The following is a 21,388-nucleotide window of genomic DNA, read 5'->3' as shown; positions in this document are numbered from 1 at the left end:
CTGCTATCACAATAAATATGGGGTTACAGAGTGGCCTCTCTCGCATGCTGTGGCTGGCAAGTGAGTAATGCTGGGGAAATCCCTTCCAAAGTAAGTTCCAGGCATGGAGCTTTGCCTCCTTCATCCAAATGCCAGATTTGAGCTGAACTGAAATTTCCCAAGGACGTTTCCTGAGGAAAATTCTGCCCCCTGCCCCAGCATACAAGAAGGCCACTTCAAAGAATTCTCTCCAGATGTTCCCCATCATTTTTTGTTGGGGTGGGGTGCCATTCCCTTTCCCACCTACAATGCCCTGGAACAAAGTTAGGGCGCATCCGTACCATCAATTTAAAGCCCAATGATACCACTTTAAACAGTCATGGCGTCCCTGCAAAGCATCCTGGGAACTGTCATTTGCTGAGGGTACTGAGAGTTATTCGTAGGCCCCTATTACCCTCACCAGAGTTCCCTGGGAAGAGGGTTTGGTAGTTAAACCACTCTGGGATAAAAATGGTATAAGAATGCTTTAAATGTATACAGGAAGGGGGGGCAGGTCGCCCCAGGTGCCATCATGGAGGGGGGTGACAAATTATCAAGGAACAATTACTGCCCTACTAGGCCGGTTCATAAAAAAAACATTTTTTTAAAAAAATGCCTGCTCCAAAGGTCTTATCTTACCACACTAGGGATTATATAGCTATGTATGAAATTTCATGCATATCAGTTAATATCTTCACCCTCCTCCACGAAAATAGCTGTTTACTTGGCTGTTTTCCTATGTCGTGAATCCTGAAATTTCAATTCAGTGGAGCAGGGTCAAGATATACACATAATATCTGTACTGCATTGTTTCCTGTGACAGCACCTGCACTTTGGAACTCCCCGCCTATTGCAACAAAGCACGTGCCTTTGCCAGACTCTTTTCGGGCACCTGCTAAAAGCATTCTTCTTTAGGCAAGCATTCCTAGATGCTTAGGAAGCTGAAGTAATTTTAATCTTAATATTTTAGCTTTTGTATGTTTTAAAGTAGGATTGTTAATTTTTCTTGATTTTACTGCTATGGTTTTTTTGTTTTTGTTTTGGTAAACCACTTTGCAGGTTTTTAAAAATAAATTTTATTAAATAAATAAACAATAAATATAAATAAAATAACACAAGCCAAAACACAATCCATCCTGTAGATTTAAGTATCTGTCCACAGTCGCCTACTTGTTACCAGAGGCCCAGAATCCACATTCCTTTGTAAGAAAATATGAAATAACGTAAAACCATTTTTGCGGGGGGGGGGGGGGGATCATGGGGGGGGTGACAAGAAATTTTCCGCACCGGGTACCACCTGACCTTCCTAGGCCTCTGAATGTATAACATAGATGGGGACTTGGTCCCAGCAGATTGTGGAGGATGCAAAGCGGTTGGCTGAGCTGTGCCAACACAGTTGCTGCAATGGCATCCGACCCCTCTCACCTCCACCAAAAAAAAGGAGAAAAAGAAGAAGATCTGCTGATAATATTGCTAAAGACTTTCTACTCCACCTGGAGAGATTTGATGAAATGGTCCCCCGCTGCCCCAAATTGACCTGCCCAATAACAGCATGCAGAATTTTGAGAGACTATTTGTCCACAAAGCTCTGGATTCAGCCTAATGTGGATTGCTTCAGAGCTTGTTCCATCAGGGCCAGGCCTGTCCTTAGGCAGGGTGAGAGAGTATAATATCGCCTGAGTATTTGCTTTGGGAAGGCAAGGAAGAGGTCAGTTGTATCTTTCTGAAGGACATGAGTGCCTTGTTTTTGGATCAGATCAAGGCTTGTACAGTGCTCAGTGCTGGTGAGACTTACACCCCTTAATTTGCCCAGAAGCGCCAGTGCATATAAATTAGCAAAATGCAATCCCCACGCCCCCCCAAATTTGTGCCATGGGCTTGTGCCCCAAGTCCTTTAAGTACCTAGCAATGCCTCTGACCATGGAGACGTTTTCTGCCTTGGCACATTCAAGCATGTAAACCAAGATGTCTCAAGGTGATTAATATTAACCCGTGGGGTTGATGGGATTCTGCAGGGCATGAATAAAGAGCTGGGCCAGGGTTGGACAAAAAACGCTGATTGATAAATGTTGATAATGTGTTGGTATTTCTTGACTTTATTTCATTTACATTCCTAAGAATTTGGTTCAGGGTTGATGACAACTCATCAAGGGGTCAAACGTTCAGGGAAATCTGACGTAAATCATCTCCATCACTCACCAGTTTGAAGTGGTAATATCTGGAACAAGCGTTGCCGCTTCATTTAGAACATTGAACCACTATTGCTGCCACCTGCTTGCTTGCCAGAAAGACCCAATGGGCAGTGGCAGCCCCTCCTTGCCCCACTGACTCTTGTTTGCTTGCTCATCCCCTCTGGACCAGAGTGCGAACAAGCTGTTTTCAATCCATGGTGAAATCAAGAGGGTTCTCACTTGCTCAGGACTGGGCCAAGTCATGCTGACCCTTGATGCTGGTCTTGCTGAAAAATATGGCCAGGTGGTTCACCAGAACAAGACAGTTTGAGCATATTAACACCAAGCCTGACCCGACTGCACGGGCTGCCAATTAGTTTCTGGGTCCAGTTCAAAGAGCTGGTGCCTACTGAGAAAGCCTTATATGGCTCAGGACTGCAATACCTTAGGACTGCCCCACTCCATACAAACCAACCCAGACCTTATGCTTGTTTCTAAGGTCCATCTCTGTGCCCTCTCTCCCCAACAGGCTCAGAGGGTGACAACACGAGGAAGGGCCTTTTCTGTGGTGGCTCCCTGACTGTAGAATGCTTTCCCCAGAGAGGTTTCCCTGGTGCCATCATTAGGCACCAGGGAAAAACATCCATTTTTACCCAGGCCTTTGGCCTTTAAATAATCTATGGCCTGTTAAAGCTGTGGAGGGAGGGGCTGCTATTATTTTACTTTTATGACCTTTTTATTAATGCATTTTTATCACTGATGCACCATGAAATGTGTTACAGTGGTACCTTGGGTTAAGTACTTAATTCGTTCTGGAGGTCTGTTCTTAACCTGAAACTGTTCTTAACCTGAAGCACCACTTTAGCTAATGGGGCCTCCTGCTGCCGCCGTGCCGCTGGAGCATGATTTCTGTTCTCATCCTGAAGCAAAGTTCTTAACCCGAAGTACTATTTCTGGGTTATCAGAGTCTGTAACCTGAAGCGTATGTAACCTGAGGTACCACTGTATTATTGTTGTACACCACCCTGGGATTTTATTTTATTTTATAAAGGGAGGTATATAAGCTGAATAAATAAAAATAATAAATAATGATCATGTCCATGGATGGTGTGGGATGTAGCCATATGGAATTTTCTGTCTTTAAAAGAGGTGCTGGGGGAGCTTGTGACCTTTGAGATGTTGCCGGACTCCCAATTCCTGTCATCCCTGGCCTTGCCACCTGGGACTGATGGGAGTCCAGCAAAATCTCAAGAATCGCAGTTTCTCCAGCCTGCCTTTGAAAGATCTCATCATAGCAGCGTGCTTCCTCAGATTCTGAAGAGGCAACGGCCAGAGGAATTTGTGGTGCAATAACGTCACACTCCAAGGTCTCTCATTCTTCCACTTCCAGCTTCTAGTTGCTTAAGGAAGAACTTTTATGGCTGGGCTTAATTTTTGCCTTGAAATTGTATGGTTCCAAGGAGAATGCCTGGAATCTCTTGTTTACAGGCAAGGAGCAGAAGGTCAGGGTATTATTCACTGGATGAATAATACTATTGCTGCTCTCTGTATGCTCCAGAATTATCACTTACCCAGCTGTTAATCCTCTCTGCTTCCAAAATCAGTTTCTTGTTTGTGTGCACAGAGCAAACGTTAGCTAGCTTACAGGTTTTAGCATTAAGTAAATTACCCCCCCCACACACACACATGGATGCTGTAATTTCGCATAAAGACAAAAAAAAACAAACCCCAACGAATCCTCTTTCAAATGATAAGATGCTTTTGGCCTTAAAACTCAGCACTTAAGAATCTAATTGCTGCAATGTCTTCCAGGTCACTTCCTTCAACTGGTGGGTTGGAAACTCACTGGTGGTTCACAGCCTGATCCAAGGTCGCTTGCCACAATCGCACCACTATCAAATATATGATAAAAGATTAAAAAATGGGTCACCGAAAGCATGTTTGGGTTAAAAAGTGCAACCTGGGTCTGGAAAGTTTGAGACTTCTTTTCTAGGCAAATGGAGATAGTTTGGACAACACCCCTTTTCAGGGTATGCAGAATTTAGATTGATTTGCTCTTTTGAATACCAACCGGAAATGCACAAAAATATGTAAGGATTTCAGTGGCTGCTGGGACTATGTGCTTTGGGGTCCATTTTAACACATTCAGGTGAGCTCTGTGCATTTCAAAACTGCGTATTATGAAATGCAAAAACATGCAGCTCTAACCCATGACTCTTCTTCCAGTTATGCTGCTTTAAATATGCATTTTATTTTTGACTTTCTTTAGAAATGTTTTCTTTTGAAATATATTAGGGCTGCCATATGTCCAGAATTTCCCAGACATAGCCGGGATTCGTCCACCGAAAATGGCATCTGGGTGGAATTTTCAAAAAGTGGCAAAATGTCCAGGCAGCCCATATGTGAAATGTTGATCTGTTGGCGATTTCCCCCAAAAATAGGTAAAAATTTTGGGTTTTGTTTTGTTTTTTTGAGATTTTGCCAAAAGAAGCTCAACCATTTTTGTGTCCGGATTTTCACTTTTTGAAATATGGCAACCCTAAACACACACACACACACACACACACACACACACGTGTGTTAAATGTGCATTCTGTAATTGAAATCTTTTAAAAAATACTTTAGTTTCTTGTTAACTATGTTGCTTTTTAAATTATTTTTTGACTTTTTAAATTGTTTTTTAATTAATTACGTTGCTCAGAATGTATACTTTATACTTTACTTTCTTCTCTAATGTTTTATTCTGGAGTGTTTTTACTATAAACCACTTTGAGATTTTTCTCCCCCTCCTTAAAAATATAAAGCAGTATAGTTCAGGCAACTTCTACAGCCAAGTTTGTGCCAAATGTATTGCTCTGCTTTCCTTTGGACCACATCAGCGAGACCAAGAGAGGGAAAATCTTGTCGTCTGGGCAGCCCAGGACCTTCAGACACACAGCCCAGGCTTGGAGTCAAGAAAGGTCACTTTGGTACTGCTAACACAGCGGTTGGACTTCACCCCTGGAGGTGCACTCCATTGTCTCTCAAGACAGACGGATGCCAACAAAATATAAATGAATAATAATAATAATAATAATAATAATGCTGACATGTAATGTATATACTATCCTCTGTCTCTATAATAACCTCTTCGTTCATTTGAAAAGAGTTGTGAAAGATGCGAAATAAGATTTTAACATCCTTGATTTATTAGGTTCCGAAACAATACACATTCACATCCTTTAGAATACAGTACATTTGGCACAGCAACAATGACTACAATGAAATAACCCTAACAAATGGCAAGAGATTCAAATTACAACCGTAAGAAAAAAATTCTGTACAGAGAAAGCCTCACAATAAAAAAATACCTCCCTGCTCCTCTAAAACAGAATACATTTCATATTCCCCCCCCCCAGAACTATTCTGCACATAATTTCAAAAGAAGTCTTTGTTTTTCCGTTTTTAATTTTTAAAAAAGCCTTTTTTTGGAGAGATAGCATTATTTTAACAATATGGAATTCCCTCCCGCCCACATGCACGCTAAACGGTGTCTCTAAAAATAGAGATAGAGAAAAATATCCTGATTTATTTATTTATTTTTCAAATTTTTGCTTGCCTTGGCATTTTGCACACCTTTGAACAAAACAAAACAAAACAAAAAAAAGAGGGGTGGTGGAAAAGAAGCTTGACAGAAGAGGAAGAAATGTAACAGTGTGTTCATTTTAAATAAGTTCAAAGTTAACAGACAAAAACCCGCTAGTGTAAACCAAACTACTTGAATTGAATTCCTGCGTGGCAGGGGGTTGGACTAGATGACTGTTGGGGTCCCTTCCAACTCTACAATTCTATGTATTCACTTGAAACTGACTTGAAGGCAGCATTCCCTGCACACGGGCCAGGTTGCTTAAACCCCACAAGCCTTCAATGCAGTTGTAGCCTTTGCAAAACTAACCTGGCGGCTTTAGAGGCTGACACACCCCCCCCCATCAGAAGGTGCATCGGGGCAGCCCAACCCCGTTCAAGTGAGTATTGCCACGCAGATGGGGGCCTGCATCATCCCAAACGCATTGGCAAACACTCAATGAATGAAGGGCATTTAATACCTGCATGGACCTCTCTTGCTGGAACGAGGCAGGCAGAGGACGCCCAAGATTGTAGCTGCAGTTTCTGCCTGTGGGAAGCTATTTGCTTTTCTGTTCCGCATCCTGTAGAAAAAGGAATGCAGGTGATGGGGCTTCTTCCCACCCGCTTCAAAAAGGACGAATGACGGTTTGTGATTTTTCACACCAGGAACAAGGGAATCGCACACTCCACAATTTTGCTTTGCGCAATGCCTCCCTTTAAAAAGGCTTTGCTAATCCCGTTTTGTGTAAAGGCCTCTCGTTCCATACAAGCAGGACAGTGCACTGTACGATAGTTTCCTCATTCTAGCCAGTCTTATGGGCAGCCCCTGGAGGCCACTTGGCTATCTCCAAAGCCTCTGTTTGGTTTGTTTAAGGAAAAGACCACTTTAGCATTGTCAAGTTCATGCTTCAGATAGCCAAAGCTTAGCATGTGGCAGAAATACACAGGGCAGAAATATCACCACGCATAAAATGAACGGGCAGTTCTACATTATCCCCACCCCGCCCCAAACAAACATAAAATTAATGAGATGATGTGACCTTTGTGATGTCTCTGTGCTTCCACTCCGTGAGCTGGAGGGGTGGGGGTCCTTTTATTCCTGCCCCCTCCCCGTCCTGCTCCAGCCCTTAAGTTTTTAGTGAAGATAAATTAAATTATTCTAAAAGCTTTGTTCCATTACTACACCGGTAAGCTAGACAACACATGACCACGTAACTTGATATAGCATATTTAATATTTTGAAATCATCAATATTTATGTGTGTGTGTATATATATATATATACACACGCACACATAACATATATATAAAACACTACACCTGAGTTTAAATACGAAAACAAACAAAAAAGAAAAACCACAATGGAACGGAATATAGTAATCGCTATGAACAGCCAGACGCAAAGCTGACGCTAATCTATCCTGCCTGTTTGAGAAGATCCCCGGGACCAACTTTCTCAGGCTATGTGTGCAGCGGGGGGAATCCTTTTGTGCGGCTCCAGCCCATGATGCACCAGGGATGCCTGCCACTGCAGGCCATGTGGCAGAAGCCCATGTCGAGACTCCTCTTCAGGCCCCTGGCCCAAACTTGGGGCGTGTGTGCTGCTTTCACTGGCTCTCCGGTGGGCCCCCTCCTCCGTCGATGGACTTATTTGGTGGCGGGAGGCAACAGTGCTCTGAGCAGGGGGCTGAATGTGGCCACCATTTTCATTTCCCACAATGCCCTGGAGCGAAGCCCCATTATCAGGCGTATTGTGGGAAGTGAACGTGGCAGCCAGACCAGCTGTCCAGCACAGCTCAAGACACTGAGCCATACTTTTTTTAAAAAAAGAGAAAGTAATAATGTAGGGGCCACTGCAGGTGTCAGCAGCGGGCCCTGTCAGTTGCACAAATATGACTGGTGCAAACATTACCGCTTTCCACAGGCGTCAGGTTCTTCTCAGGTGGTCCAGAGCTCCTCGGGTTATTTGAGCAGGAGAGGGAAGGAGTCTCCAAGCTCCACGCCACAGAGACAGTACGAGAAAGCAGCCTGCGGCTAGCCTGTGCTTCTGTCAGTCATGGCCCTTCCCTTCCTCCCCACCCCCCACCCCAATCTCTATCATTCCATATAGAGTTTAACTATACAGGAGATTTAGTACAGCTTAATATAGGTATACATCTTTCTTTCTTTTAATAATAATAGAAAACAAACAAATAAAGTGTGGGAAAATCATCTCGGACAGTAACTTGAACCAATACACATACAGAGTATTGCACATGGACATATTCATAATTATTCTTTCATAGGCTAACTTTGTTTTTTTGTGGTTTTTTTTTAATAATATGCCTGAACATGCAGCAGTTGATACCTCTATATTCATTGAATTCCACAGGCCTTGCAGTAAACACCTATATACAAAATCCTCGTCTGTACAAAAGGCAAGAGAGAGAGAGAGAGAGACAGAAAAGGAGAAACGATAAAGGAAAAAAGCTTCTTTGAGTGCCACTCTGCCAGTCACAAGTATATATAAATTCTGCAATTGGAAAATCCAAGTGCAACAAGTAAAATGGATTCCCTTAACTGCTCACTCAGCGTGTGTGTATATACATAATATATATATATATATAGTATACACACCACTCAACAATACACGTACACACATGCACACGCACAACACAGGGTACTCCCAGAAATATAAGTACATAACACTGTCAGCAAATCTACAGGCGGTAACTTCACATTTGTTAATGTACTGTCCACATGAGTTACCTTATTTATTTTTTCAATGACTACACAAGAAAATCCATTTACAACTCTTAGCAATGTCAGTTTTTGAATCTTGATCTTCAGTCTCTGGATACACATTTCACATAATGAATGGCTTTGCCTGGCTTTGTATTCTTCCTGTATAGCACAGTTTTATACCAGATTATTTTCTTCTTCTTCTAAATATCAAAAACACACACAAAAGAACAGTAGTACTATTGGTCATGACCCAGCTGGACCCATAGTACAGTAGTACAGTATCATGTTATCCTTAATCCTTCCTCCTTCCTGTTTCTTCCCAGCCCTTAGCCAGGACCAGAAGCCCCACAATGCCTTGGGGCCAAACAAAATGCTCTGTCAAATGTGTCTTTGCATGCAGCACACCTTCTTATTTTTAAATGCAACCAGCAGCTGTTGGAGGCGTCAATAATTACTGAGATCACAGAAGGAGCTTAACCCTTTCTCTCCCTACTGGAGTCCTGATGAAAACAGCTCCTCTGAAGCTGCTGTTTGCATTGGGAGGAAATGCAGCTGCTGGGTGCATTTATTTTTCAAGTGCATGCGAGATGCAAAGACGTTTAGCTAGTTTGACCCTCAGCCACTACCTGCTATGTATGTATCGGCGATGCTAGCTGAAAGCAGCCCTCTCTTTCCCAGTGCATTTGCACAGATAGCTCTAGCAACCTCTGCACACAGCCCTGAGAAGGGCAAGGGATTCTGCATCGACACACGGGCTTGTGGTGGGCTGCTCCTGGCTCAAGGCCAGCAGAGAAGGGACGGAGAGGGGAAAGGCTATGCACAAAGAACCATGCCCATTTTTCTCCTTTGTAAAAGCCTGCAAAAGTAACACACTGCTGTTAAAAGTAAAAGTAGAGTGGGACATCACCCAGATTCAATACAATGATTCCTTTAAAAAGCATCTTTCTTAAAAATCCCCTTCACACCTGTCATTGCATCAATGACATGAATGATTCAGGTACCAGTTTCTAAAATAGTTTCCCTACGGAAGTATTACTATGTACACGTCGGAGAAGCTGTAAGATTTGCAGAAAACCTACACTGCTTTATTAAAGCAGTTACAGGTTGGGTTTTTTTGAGAATTTGCCCAATCTTTAGCCCTTTAACATCTGTCTATAAAGCATCTAAGTCTGTCTGTTTTGATTTTATGATTTAATAAACATTTGTTTATTTGTTGTTGTTTTTTTAAAAAAACATTGTTTCGCATCTTGGGATGGGGGGGTGGGGAGCAATTTTCCTGATATAATCTTTAAGACTTTCCATGGCAGCTTTACCTGACTATTTTTATCAGTCCTTCAGTCAGGCAGGTTTTTTTTCACTCAGCAACTAGCTTTGCAGAGAAGTGCGTCTTTGGGTGTATTTATTTCAAGATCCACGGTAAAATATCTGTGTCCCATTCACTTATGGCTTTGTGGTAAGGCTTGGCAAGCAGCTCAAGGGTACAGCCAGCAGAGAGAAGGAGGTAAAGGGAGATGTCTCCCTCGCAAAACCCTGCATTACGAGGGCTAAAAATGTTGCCGGGACAGATTTCTGGAAGCACCTAGTAGGGAGCCGAATATTTACTTCCAAGCCTGCCTTTTTCACGCAATCGTGCGCATGCTTAATTGGAGATAAACCCCACTGCGTGCAACAGGGTTTACTCCTAGGTTGAGCACACGCAGGCGTTCTGCCTTAGAAGAATCTTAGTACAGCTGTGGGAATTATGTAGCAACCATGCACATTATAGTCCCTTCATCCCTTCTGCACTGATGGCCTCTGTTCTCATCAGTATTAACAAAGAGCGGGGAAACCTCTGTCCAGGCTCCTTTGCCCTGAGCTCAAGCTGGTAGTACTGTGGGCCGTAGATGCCCTTAGCATGCAATGGCCTGGTTCAATTGAACTAGGAAGCCCAACGCAGCAGAACTTTGAAGAGAAAGAATGTGCATTGCCTTCTGCTTAAAACGCAACTCCTAAGCCTAAGAAGCAGAGGGTGTCCCACCTACCTGTCTTCTTAACGCACAAGCAGCCCGAAAGGTGGCACTTGTCTGCCAGCCCTCTCCTCCTTAGTCTCAGTGTTACCTTTGTAGAACTTGGCGGGGAGGAGTGGTGGGGGCAAAAGTAGACTTGGTTGCCTCTGCCCATCACTGGCTGTGGCTCCACCTGCTGCTGTCTTCGCTTTCCTGACTTCCGCCCACCGGCCACGGTTGAGCCTAAGAGGATCAAAGCTTGGAGGTGAACTCTAGTGCCATGGGCCCCTTGCTCACCCACAGAACTGCAGCGTCCTGAAGGTCTCTTTCCATTAAAAAGAAACGGAAGGGTATTTCTGCGAAAGGCAAATGGCTGATCCTAAAGCTGTCTGTCCGTATTTGAGGAATCGGCTTCCGACAGCTATGCTGTGTGCCACAGCAAATGCGATGGACCAATTCACATTCGATTCAGGAAAGTCAACACAAGGTGACTTTATCCCCACCTATTGGTTTGGGTTGGATAGCTCAGCCGGGACACCATGAGACTCTTAATCTCAGGGTCGCGGGTTCAAGCCCCACCTGGGGCAAAAGATTGCAGGGGGTTGACCTAGGTGGTCCTCATGGCCCTTCCAGCTCTACAATTCTATGATAGTTCCACAGGGGCAAGAAAGCAAATCTAAGTGTTTGTTTAGTACACTTGAGAGGTGTGTGTGCAATGGGACGGTCATTTACCATGTCTTGGAAAACTGTTAGCAGGAGTGGAGAACCTTGTGCCTAGAAGTCAAACGCAGCCCTCAAAGCTGCTCTATTTGGCTGTCAGAAATCTCCTCAGGTCAGGGGGAAGGGGAAGCTTTCTAGTGACTTTTTAAAAAATCTCCAAAATGGCAGAATGAATTAGTTCTGCCAGGATAGCTCAGTCAACAGAGCACGAGACTCTCACGGGTGTGAGCCCCACGTTGGGTGAAAGATTCCTGCACTGCAGGGGGTTGGACTAGATGACCCTCGTGTTCCCCTTCCAACTCTAAAATTCCATGATTTTATGAAGGTGCTAGATGAGGGTGGGGAGGACAAGTCGCGGCCTTCTGGAGAACAACAGGAAATATCCTAAATTGAGAGGGTCGGGGGGGGGGGGGAAGCAGCAGCAGCAAGAAACAACAGCAATGTATTACCTTCACGAACTACTTCTGGCACAAAATATTTTGCGTTCCTTTGTGAGATGGAAATCGTGAGTGCCTCCAGCTCAAGGACAAAAGGAAAATAACAATAAATAGATAGACATAGTAGAAAGTAAGGGTTATGGGCTCAAGGTCAGAGAAGTAGCTCTTGACTGGGTAGCGGAAAACCACCTCTTGCAGTGTCAGTGAACTGGTGGCCCCAAACGGCATGCTGGGGACTTCTTATGGCAGCAGCTCTTCCCCAAAATATGAGAAGCCTTTAAATTCTTCTTGGTTGATCTGCTTTATAATTGTCTCGTCCACTGCTGTTAATACTGGGTCTTCTCGTGTAAAGTCTTGATCAAAGTTATTTACATCCCTTTTGGTTTTCTGAGGAAGAAAAGCAAAAAAATAATAAAAAAGGGGAGAGGAGATAAAGATGAGGAGCTCTTTCGTACTTAAAAACCCCAAACACAGAAAACCCAGTTTTTTGAGGGGAAGTGGGGTGAGGAAGGAAGCGGGGGGGTGAGGATGTTTTCGCTTGTTTGGCTTCTGAGGTAAGCCAACAGGTCCCTGAAATTATGTGCATATATAAAACCACCAGGAGATAATGAGGATGACCAGACGAGATCACAGAAGCGAAGGATGGGTTTGGAGTAGGCCGGCTGGCCTCTTACAGGGGAATATCGAGAGCGATGACAACAGCAGACAGTTACAATTACGATATTATGCAGCAGTGGTTGCCGCTGTATATTTAGGCGGGCAGCTATGTTGTGATAAGTAAAGCATGAATTCAAACGTATCTTGCCTGCAAATGGCGTCACGGGATGAGACCACAAATTGGGCATGAACAAGGAGGCAGGAAGAGCGGAACCCCAGAGCCTCCTTCTGAAGCCGAATGTTGGAAAACTCAGGACAGACAAACAGAAGGAAGGACTTCTTCACCCAGCTAAACCATTGAAGTTTCTAGCACACGGCGTGAGGGGTGGGGGCACCAACTTGGGGGGCTTTAAAAGGGGATTAGGCAGCTTCACTGAGGATAAAGCTAACAACGGCTTCTGCTCATGTGCTGGACCCAGAAGCTGAACTTAGTGGAGAATGCTGCCGCACGACTGCTGATGGGAGAGAGAATCTGCACTGGTTGTCTGCTTGTGTTATTGTTAGTATACAAAGCCCTTAACAGCTTGGGAGCAGTTTACCTGTGAGAGCGCCTTGTCCCATAGAGCCCCACTTGACTGCTTCAATCTGTGGAACTGGCAGGGTCTTAGGTGCTGCATAACAGTTCACATTTGTAAGAAACTGATCTTTTAGCATGGAAGCTACCACACTTGGGAACCATCTGCTTACTGACACCAAGCAGGTGCCTTCACTATACATACACCTAGAAGCTGTCGGGTGTTTTAATCTGGCTTTAATTTATTGTTGATTTTAATTATTTTTTAATCATTTCAAATACTGGTTTTTAACTGCTTTTTAAAAAAAATGATAGTTTGTTTTATTCTTTTTGAAAAATACTTATGAGGTCTTATTATGAGTACGTAAAACACTTAAGGGGTTCCCTCACTGCGAGAAGCGAAGTTACAGGGAACCAGGCAGAGGGCCTTCTCGGCAGTGGTGTCCTCCCTGTGGAACGCCCTCCCGTCGGATGTCAAGGAGATAAACTACACAACTTTTAGAGGACATCTGAAGGCAGCCCTGTATTGGGAAGGTTTTTTTAATGTCTGACATTTAATTATGTTTTTTATATGTGTCGGAAGCCGCCTAGAGTGGCTGGGGCAACCCGATAAGATGTGTGGGGTATGAATAATGCTGAGAAATAGATAAATAACTCCCCAGTATTAGAGGTGATAGGCCTCTTGAAGACTGGTGAATGAGGACCACAAGCTGGAGAGGGACTACTGGCTTCATGCCCTGCTTTTAGGGGATTCCCACAGATATCATGTCTGCCACTGCGAAAAGAGGATGCTGGACCAGGCAGGCCTCTGGTCTGACCCAGCAGGGTTCTGGTTATGTTTTTGGAGTGTGGCTCCTATTCTCTACAATGAGGGCGACATTCTGACAAGCTGAATCTCACGAAACTGCCCTGAGATCTTTTGATGAAGGGTGGTGTATAAATCTAATGAATAAAAGTAAATAAATAAAACGCTTGGCCTTCAAATATCCCCAGGGTACTCCTGGGCAGTGGCTTCACCCAACAATCGCTGCACTTCTGCAAATGGCTGGCTTGATGACTTCCACTGTTGCCTCTGATACTGGTTGCTGCTAGACCTAACACTTCAGTCACACCAGCCATGGAGATAGGAGCCAGCAGGATGTTGCTTCAAAACCATAGGTCAGCCATCTGTGAAATGCTTCCTGGCAAAGCCTTCCTTTGGAAGCACCTTAAGCTAAAGGGTTTTCCAAGTACGAAGCAGGAGAGACACAAGCTCCTGACATAGACTCCCCACACCTCGCTTGTCTGTCTTGACTTGGCAAGGATACACAATGGCTACACACACCATCCCATCAGAAAGCAAATTCCCTGTTACGTTGCCACTGCTTGCAACGGAGCCCCACGGCTTCTTTGCCCACTGGGAGCAATTTAAAATGGAAAGGAATGGGAGGGAAAGGAGCACTGAGCTCTTTTCATACCAGTCTCACCCACCCTACCCATCTCTCCTTCCTAGTTTTACCCCAGCCAATGCTCTGGATATGCATTTGCTGACCAAGGTTCCTGATTTGCTAGGATCCCTTTCCTAGGTATCTTCAAAAAAACTTGTTGTGAACCTACGGACCCCCCCCCCCCATATTTGGCCCCCAAAATAGAAATTGCCTTATTTTGTTCTTAGTTGTGTCTGGGGATACACATATTTTCATGTCTTACTTAGACAAGCAATGGGAGTATTTTGCAAGCTTGCAAGAGTTTGATAACACAAGCGTGGCATGACAAGAGCTTGTGACAATAGGTGTAAATATTGCTGCTTTTGCATCTTTCTAACATCAGTGGCATCCAGTGGTTACTGGGAGTGAAATAGGGGGTGTCATCCAATTAAAAGACTCAGGAACAGGAATAGGGAAGGTGTGGCGCTACAGATGTTGCTGGACTACAAGTTCCAACATTCCTGGTGCTGGCTGCTGGGAGTTACAGTCCCACAATATCTAGAGGCCACAGACTCCCCATTCTTGCAGGATTTGATGAAGAAGAAAATTGCAGTTCTAGGGCTGGAATGAATTTGTGTGCAATGAACTTCCAAGTGAATTTCTCCTGAAATTTCTTTGCAGTTTTTGGGACCAGATGTGAGAGTTTGTCTCTGCATGAAACTTAGAAGTTCATAGGGAAGGTGTGTGAATCACTCAAGTCATCTCTGGTGCATGTTCAGGGTTATGTAAAAACTGGGCTGCCAACTTTTAAACTAGCCTCCTGCTCTTATACCTTTTCACAGCACCTTGTTCAGCTGCCATAAAGAGGGGGCAATGCTTCTCTCCGTGCTGCGAAAAGCTACTGCTGTTGCTTCTGCAGATCAAGCTACTGTTCATGGCACAGAAGCAGACCAGGATTGACTCTGGGCAATTCAATGCTAGCACAAAGTCAGAATGTGCTATGGAGCATAGATTCATTAGCTAACTGTTACCTGCTACTGCTGCAGCACCTGTTAGAAGAGAAAAGAGGACTCCGCTGCCTCTTAGTGGCTGAAAAGAAACTGTAATGCGTGGGAAGAGTTTGAAGAATGCTCTTACAGTAGAAGGAATTCAGTTTGCTTCCACTCCAGCCACATCATTTGTGCACTCCTTTATTGGGGAGAACCCAGATGAAGTCGCTTTGCTTTTCTCTGCTGTTCCGCAGTCTTTCTAAAGACCGGCTTTGTGGCCATTTCCACCCACTCCTCAGTTGTTGAATGCAACTGCAGCATCAACCTCTTTGGTGTGGTCTACAGAAGACCTGCAGTAACTGGTGCAGCCCTGCCTCTCAACAGAGCTTGCCCTCCATTTTCCTGGATGTTTCTTTTTCCCGGCCAAACAGCTAATTATCCTATTACTTTTCAAAAGGCTTGCTTTTGTGTGTTTGACTTTGTTTGTTTGCTAAACTACAAGTGCACCAAGAAAATAAAAATAATATCTCCATAGTCACATATTTGCTTTTAGCAATGTAGGCCTACCTGAAGCACCGAGAAGAGGCACAGCTATGACTCCCCCCACCCTCCTTTCAATCTTCATTCCTCTTTGGTTGCTTTATATCAGGGCTGCGGAGCCAAACTTCCAGGAATCAAAGGCGGCCCCCCCAAGCCTCTCTACCTGGCCCTAGGGACTCTCCCCAAGCCACACCCCTCACTGGCCCTGGTTTGTACCCTCCTTGCATGATTTTGCCTGGCTGGAATGTGTCCTTGAACCCTAACAATGCCTTTTGCTTGCCTGCATAGAGGGTAGAAGGGGGATTGCGAGTGTGTGTAGAAACTAGCCTACTGTGAAATTTACATCAATTGCTCCACCCACTTTTGTCTCTGGCCCCACCCACCACTGGCTTGTGGTCTCTGGAAGATTGTCCTGGAAGGAATGTGGACCTCAGGATGAAAAGGGTCCCCCACCCGCGTTTTATATTAATCCTCCTTTGCAAACACCTCTCCCGCAAAGCCGTCCCCACCATCTCTCCGCAGTTCCCAGCAACTGCCTTTCTGCACCAACTGGCCAAGTCTGGGCTGCTTTTGGACCCTGCCTACGTAGAAGCCAACATGAGAATACCAGCCATGTTGAGACCTTTCCCTCCCTCCTCCCCACCTAGGATCAGACCTCAATACTTACTTATTTTTTACTTTAATTGAGAAGAGCAGGTGGGTGGGTGGGAAAACCAGAGGCAAGAGGCAAAGGAGAAAAAAGAAAGGCATGGCATGAAGGTAGAGGTCAGAGATAAAATGATAGAGTGAAGGTGGAAGTCAGGATGAGAGAGGAGGAGGAGGTTGAGAGGCAGCGAGAGGGACAAAGTGATGTGGGGAACAGGAATGGAGTGGGAAAGAGCTTTACGAAGAAGAAGAAGAAGAAGAAGAAGAAGAAGAGGAGGAGGAGGAGGAGGAGGAGGAGGAGGAGGAGGAAGAGGAGGAGGAGGAGGAGGAAGAAGAAGAAGAAGAAGAAGAAGAAGAAGAAGAAGAAGAAGAGGAGGAGGAAGAAGAAGAAGAGGAGGAGGAAGAAGAAGAAGAGGAGGAGGAGGAGGAGGAAGAAGAAGAAGAAGAAAAAGAGGAGGAGGAGGAGGAGGAGGAGGAAGAGGAGTTTGGATTTGATATCCCGCTTTATCACTACCCTAAGGAGTCTCAAAGTGGCTAACATTCTCCTTTCCCTTCCTCCCCCACAACTAACACTCTGTGAGGTGAGCAAGGATGAGAGACTTCAGAGAAGTATGACTAGCCCAAGGTCACCCAGCAGCTGCATGTGGAGGAGTGGGGAATCGAACCCGATTCACCAGATTACGAGTCCACTGTTCTTAACCACTACACCACACTGACTCTCTTTTCTTAGGAAGTTCCTGGTTGAATTAAAGTAATTGTGGTCTGATGAGCTTAATTTTTTTTTTAGCAAGAGCAAAAAAAATGGGAGGGGGAGGGGGGAGAATACTATTGAAACATGCTGGGATGAAAAGCCACATGGGGAAGGCAATGTAGAGTGAGGAACTGGCAGGTGGAGAAAAGCTTAAGCACTGCTGCTCCTCTCACTCTGTGCTCCAAGCAGCTTTTCTGAAGAAACAAGGGGGTAGACATGGGCAAATCTGTCAGTTTCTCATTGCCCCAATCTTAAGTTCAGCTGCCCATATTTCCACATCCATTTGCTTTAAAATAAAATTTAAAAATAGCATGGTAAAAATTCATTTGCATCTCTTTTAATTCTAGCAAGCCACTTTGCTTAATGTAATGTGCTGGGCGTGTCATCTGCACTCATATAGATGCGCATTTGCAGGCACACCTTCCTCTCCCATATGCATTTCTGCACACTTTTTTTTTTTTAGTTGGACAACACCATCACAAAGTTTGGCTCATTTCTGGACGAGTTAACGAGTTAGGCCTGAATTGAAATGCAATGCAAATTCGATTTCCCCTCCACCCCTGTATCAGGAGGATACAGATACACGGGTTTGCACCTGACAAACAGCAGATTAGTTATGATGGCTTGCCTGCCATGTTCACAAGCTCAAATTCTAGGCATTTATTTATTACATTTAAGCCCCACATTTCTTCAGATGGGCACCATCCTTCCCTCCACCTCAGGAAGCAAAATAATTTGGGCTGGCTCTGCAGCGAAAATTAAACTTGGGGGCATGAACAAAAGTTAATTTTTCAAAGAACCAAATGCACAATTTAGGGCCAAAGTATCTGTGAATGCATTTACTTCCTCTGTTTTGGGCCTTAGCGATTGCCTTCCTAAATGCAGAACTGAGAATACTGGACCGCCCTTCCTTATCCTTCTCATGAAAGCGATCTGTTTTGAAGCCCTTTGTTGGGGCCCATCTGCTGAGCACAGCAAACAGGTCCAGCGGCATTTCTACTCCTTCTTAGCATTACTGTCTTAAGATTCCAGTCTTATAAGTGGTGCCTAGTTCATGGACAAGGGTGTTTTTTAAAAGGCATGGCACCCCACGGCGAACGTTTTTCTCAGAGACTGTACAATGGCAAGCTGAAGAAGATGCAAAGCGCACTGGATACTGAATGCCACAAATAACATGGGCAGGGTGTGGTCTTGTTTTAGAACTTCATTTCTTATTACACATTGTCTGCCAACAAAATTTCCAGTGCTGCTCTCCTGCAGCAAAAACAGCAGCAGCGGACATTCTGAAACGGCACTTCAGAAGAGAGGCTCCAGTAGGAAACAGCTGATCAAGAAATTCAACCGTATCGCTTGTGGCCTGAATCAAGATATCGTGTATTTATCCCACTGCATGTGCTAATCAGCTTCCCAATGCCAGAAGGTTTTGTTATCATAAACACTGCTCTTTTAGAAACATAGGAAACTCTAGGGTTTCAAATGGGTTGGTTAACTGTCACAGAAACAAATATGCATGTTTGGGTTTTATTTTCCCTCTGACCTCACTTTTCACAATTCCCACCCCACTACACCCCACTGTCTGGGTAACAGTTCATGTGTCTGATGAAGTGGGCTTCATCAGTTTGCAACATCATACATTTGCTGGGATTGTAGTTTGCTAAGTGAGAATCGAAGTAGACCTACTGAAACCAGCCCACTGATTTTTAAGGAGTCATGTAGAGGATTGATTGCACAGTAAAGTAACGGAGTAAGGGGGGCGGGAATGTTGCAAACTTGGTCAACAGATTTCTCTGGCCACAACAATGGTAGGATAGGAGTGGTGGCACTTGGCAGAAATCCCAGTTAAGGGAACATCCTCCTTCTTCAAAAAGGGCGGAGAGAAGCAACGCACAGGGTGCTACAATTAAAACTAAATAAACACATCACTGTGCTTTGGAAATGAACATAAACAGCAATAAATATCCACCTGTGAGGTTGGATGGCAGGAGGTCCCCCCCCCCCCTAAAATCTCACAAAGGATTAAAAAAAAGTAATTGGCCATGACCCCAAATCCATATAATATAGGAACTCCTTAGTCTGGTAATATGAACATATGGACTGTCCTCTAGACCTTCTCTATTAATAAAGGAAATGCTCCCTACGCATGCATGTACTGCCTGTTGAGCATTAAACTTCTTCACAAAAGAGAATGGAGAAGTCCAAATGGGACTGGAGCGCCATGTAAAATCAGGAGCCCTCCTCCCCAGCATTTGCAGGTTTCTGATAACCTGCTGCTATTGCTCGGGATGCGCACACTGGTAGATTGCTTGGCCCCCAAATGAGTCACTGTCCTTGAATGCTGAAATCCCTTGAGGACGGTGTGCGTGTGTGTGTGTGTGTGTGTGTGTGTGTGCTGGTGTTCAATCAGGCCTTGGCCCCCTACCATTCTGTTTGCCCCACCCACACCCGTTCCTCTGTGCTCCTGCTTCCGTCTGCTCTCGAGCCAAACCCTCCTGGCTGCCACCAACGTAGAGAAGCACGTTGGCGGCAGCTGGAGCAAAAGAGGCCCACCTGGCTTTTTCTTCTCTCCCCTGTTAGATAGATTCTAGCAAATATAAGCCATAGGCAAGTTCTATCATCCCTTTCCAATACACTGAACAGGACTGTGAGAAGAGACTTGGAGGTGTCAAGAGTCCTTAAGGGTGCGAAGGGAGGCAGGGGAGTCAATGAAAGAGTGTTTTCCAATGGTACGTGGGCCAAACTCCACTGCCCAAAGTTGATTTGAGCAGAATACATTCCATGCAGACGCATGCACTACAGCCCCTTGGCGTCCCCCTCTGTTAAACGCCACTTGCCATGCACCGGGATGACTGAATGGAAATATATTATGAGACTGGAGAGGGACACCTCACGTTTGCATGTATTAGGCCTGGAAACAAACCTACCTGGGCATTTTCCCCACACTGCAGGCCTTACCTTAAAGAGGGACATTCACACTGAAGCAAACTTGAAAAGAGAGAACATTCACACAAAAATAAATTTACTCGGCCAGTAATCTCTGGTGTTCCCATTACTATTACTGTGCAGGATACTGCATTTTAAACAGGGACTTATTTATTTGCCAAACTGCCAAGTCATAATCCTGTACCTAGGACAGGTTCAGTAAGAAAGTGCACGTGCAACATTATGACTTTTTTAAAGCAGCGCAATAGGAAAAAATGCACAAATACTTGGGTTCCGTAGTTACAAGTTTTGTTTTGTTTTGTTGCCTTTTTAAAGAAAGCAAAAGAAAGCAAACACCAACATAGGAAATTTCCATGGACTGTATCCAAATAAGCTATGCTCAGAGTAAAACTCATTGGAATTAATAGAGCTAGGTGAGTCATGTCCATAGTTTTCAGTGGGTTTACTCTGAGCAGGGCTAGCATTGGATGCAAACCCACAGGTTTATTTATGTTTGAAAGGTTGCCTTCAGAAAGAAAGTCCCTCTTTAAGGATTCCAGCCACATTTCTTTGCAACCCGCTCTCTGCTGCAACATTTGTTATTATAACAAACTGCCGATTTTTCTGCAGCAATCCACTGACCCATATTTATTATTATTAAATTTATGCAAGTGGGGCTGGCAACAAAATGCTGCAGTGTGGAGATACTTCTGCTTAGGGTTCCAGCCACTCCATTCCATTCCGCCTCCTTCCGGGTTTTCTGGCTCCTCCCTGTCAATAGTCAGTCAGCATTCCATGGCCACTGAGCACGCTCAGTTCCTCACTGGCCTGTTTTGGGCTCATCTTCTTAAGACCTTTCTTTATACTTCTGCAAAACCTGGGATTCTCCCAAGCCTGCTGATACCTTCCGCTGGTAGGTGGTGCTGTTTTGGTTACATAAGCAACGGCGCTCATGGCCTGAACACCAGAAATTATGCTGCCTCATCTACCAAATGAGCTTGTACATTTGATATATTTTTTCATCTGCAAACAGAGGAACTGCTCACTCCAGTGCAGACTACTGGAAATCATTACATTTCACCCGGATTTCGCGTATTTGTATCCATGCAGAAAAGGACGTGGATAGTTTTCCAAGGCACCAGTAAAGATCTTGTGGAAAAATTAGTGACTTTTCCCTCACTATAGAAGAAACCCTTTTGTACACTGGTTGCTGCTGGCACTCTGCAGGAATGCGGACTGTCTATTGGGGTTTTTTTTTGGGGGGGGTATGTTTTCCTAGTGATGGGGTTATTCAAATGGAAACGTTT

At 44.6% G+C, this 21,388-nt stretch overlaps 1 protein-coding gene across 1 annotated transcript in view; it reads right to left on the bottom strand.

Moving 5' to 3' along the window:
- Positions 1-5,354: 5,354 nt before the first annotated feature.
- The window catches only part of PRKCE (protein kinase C epsilon), a 315,710-nt gene continuing 299,676 nt past the window's right edge, over positions 5,355-21,388 (bottom strand). The window contains exon 15 of the mRNA XM_080998138.1: positions 5,355-12,047. Within this exon, the coding sequence (XP_080854264.1) occupies positions 11,901-12,047 (147 nt within the window). The 3' untranslated portion in view covers positions 5,355-11,900. The remainder of the gene's footprint in view (positions 12,048-21,388) is intronic.

Source organism: Podarcis pityusensis, assembly GCF_964106645.2.
Source record: "Podarcis pityusensis genome assembly, chromosome: 3".
Taxonomy (NCBI): Eukaryota; Metazoa; Chordata; class Lepidosauria; order Squamata; family Lacertidae; genus Podarcis; species Podarcis pityusensis.
The sequence above is the reverse complement of the archived record's forward strand: the minus strand, read 5'-3'. Positions and strand labels throughout refer to the sequence as shown.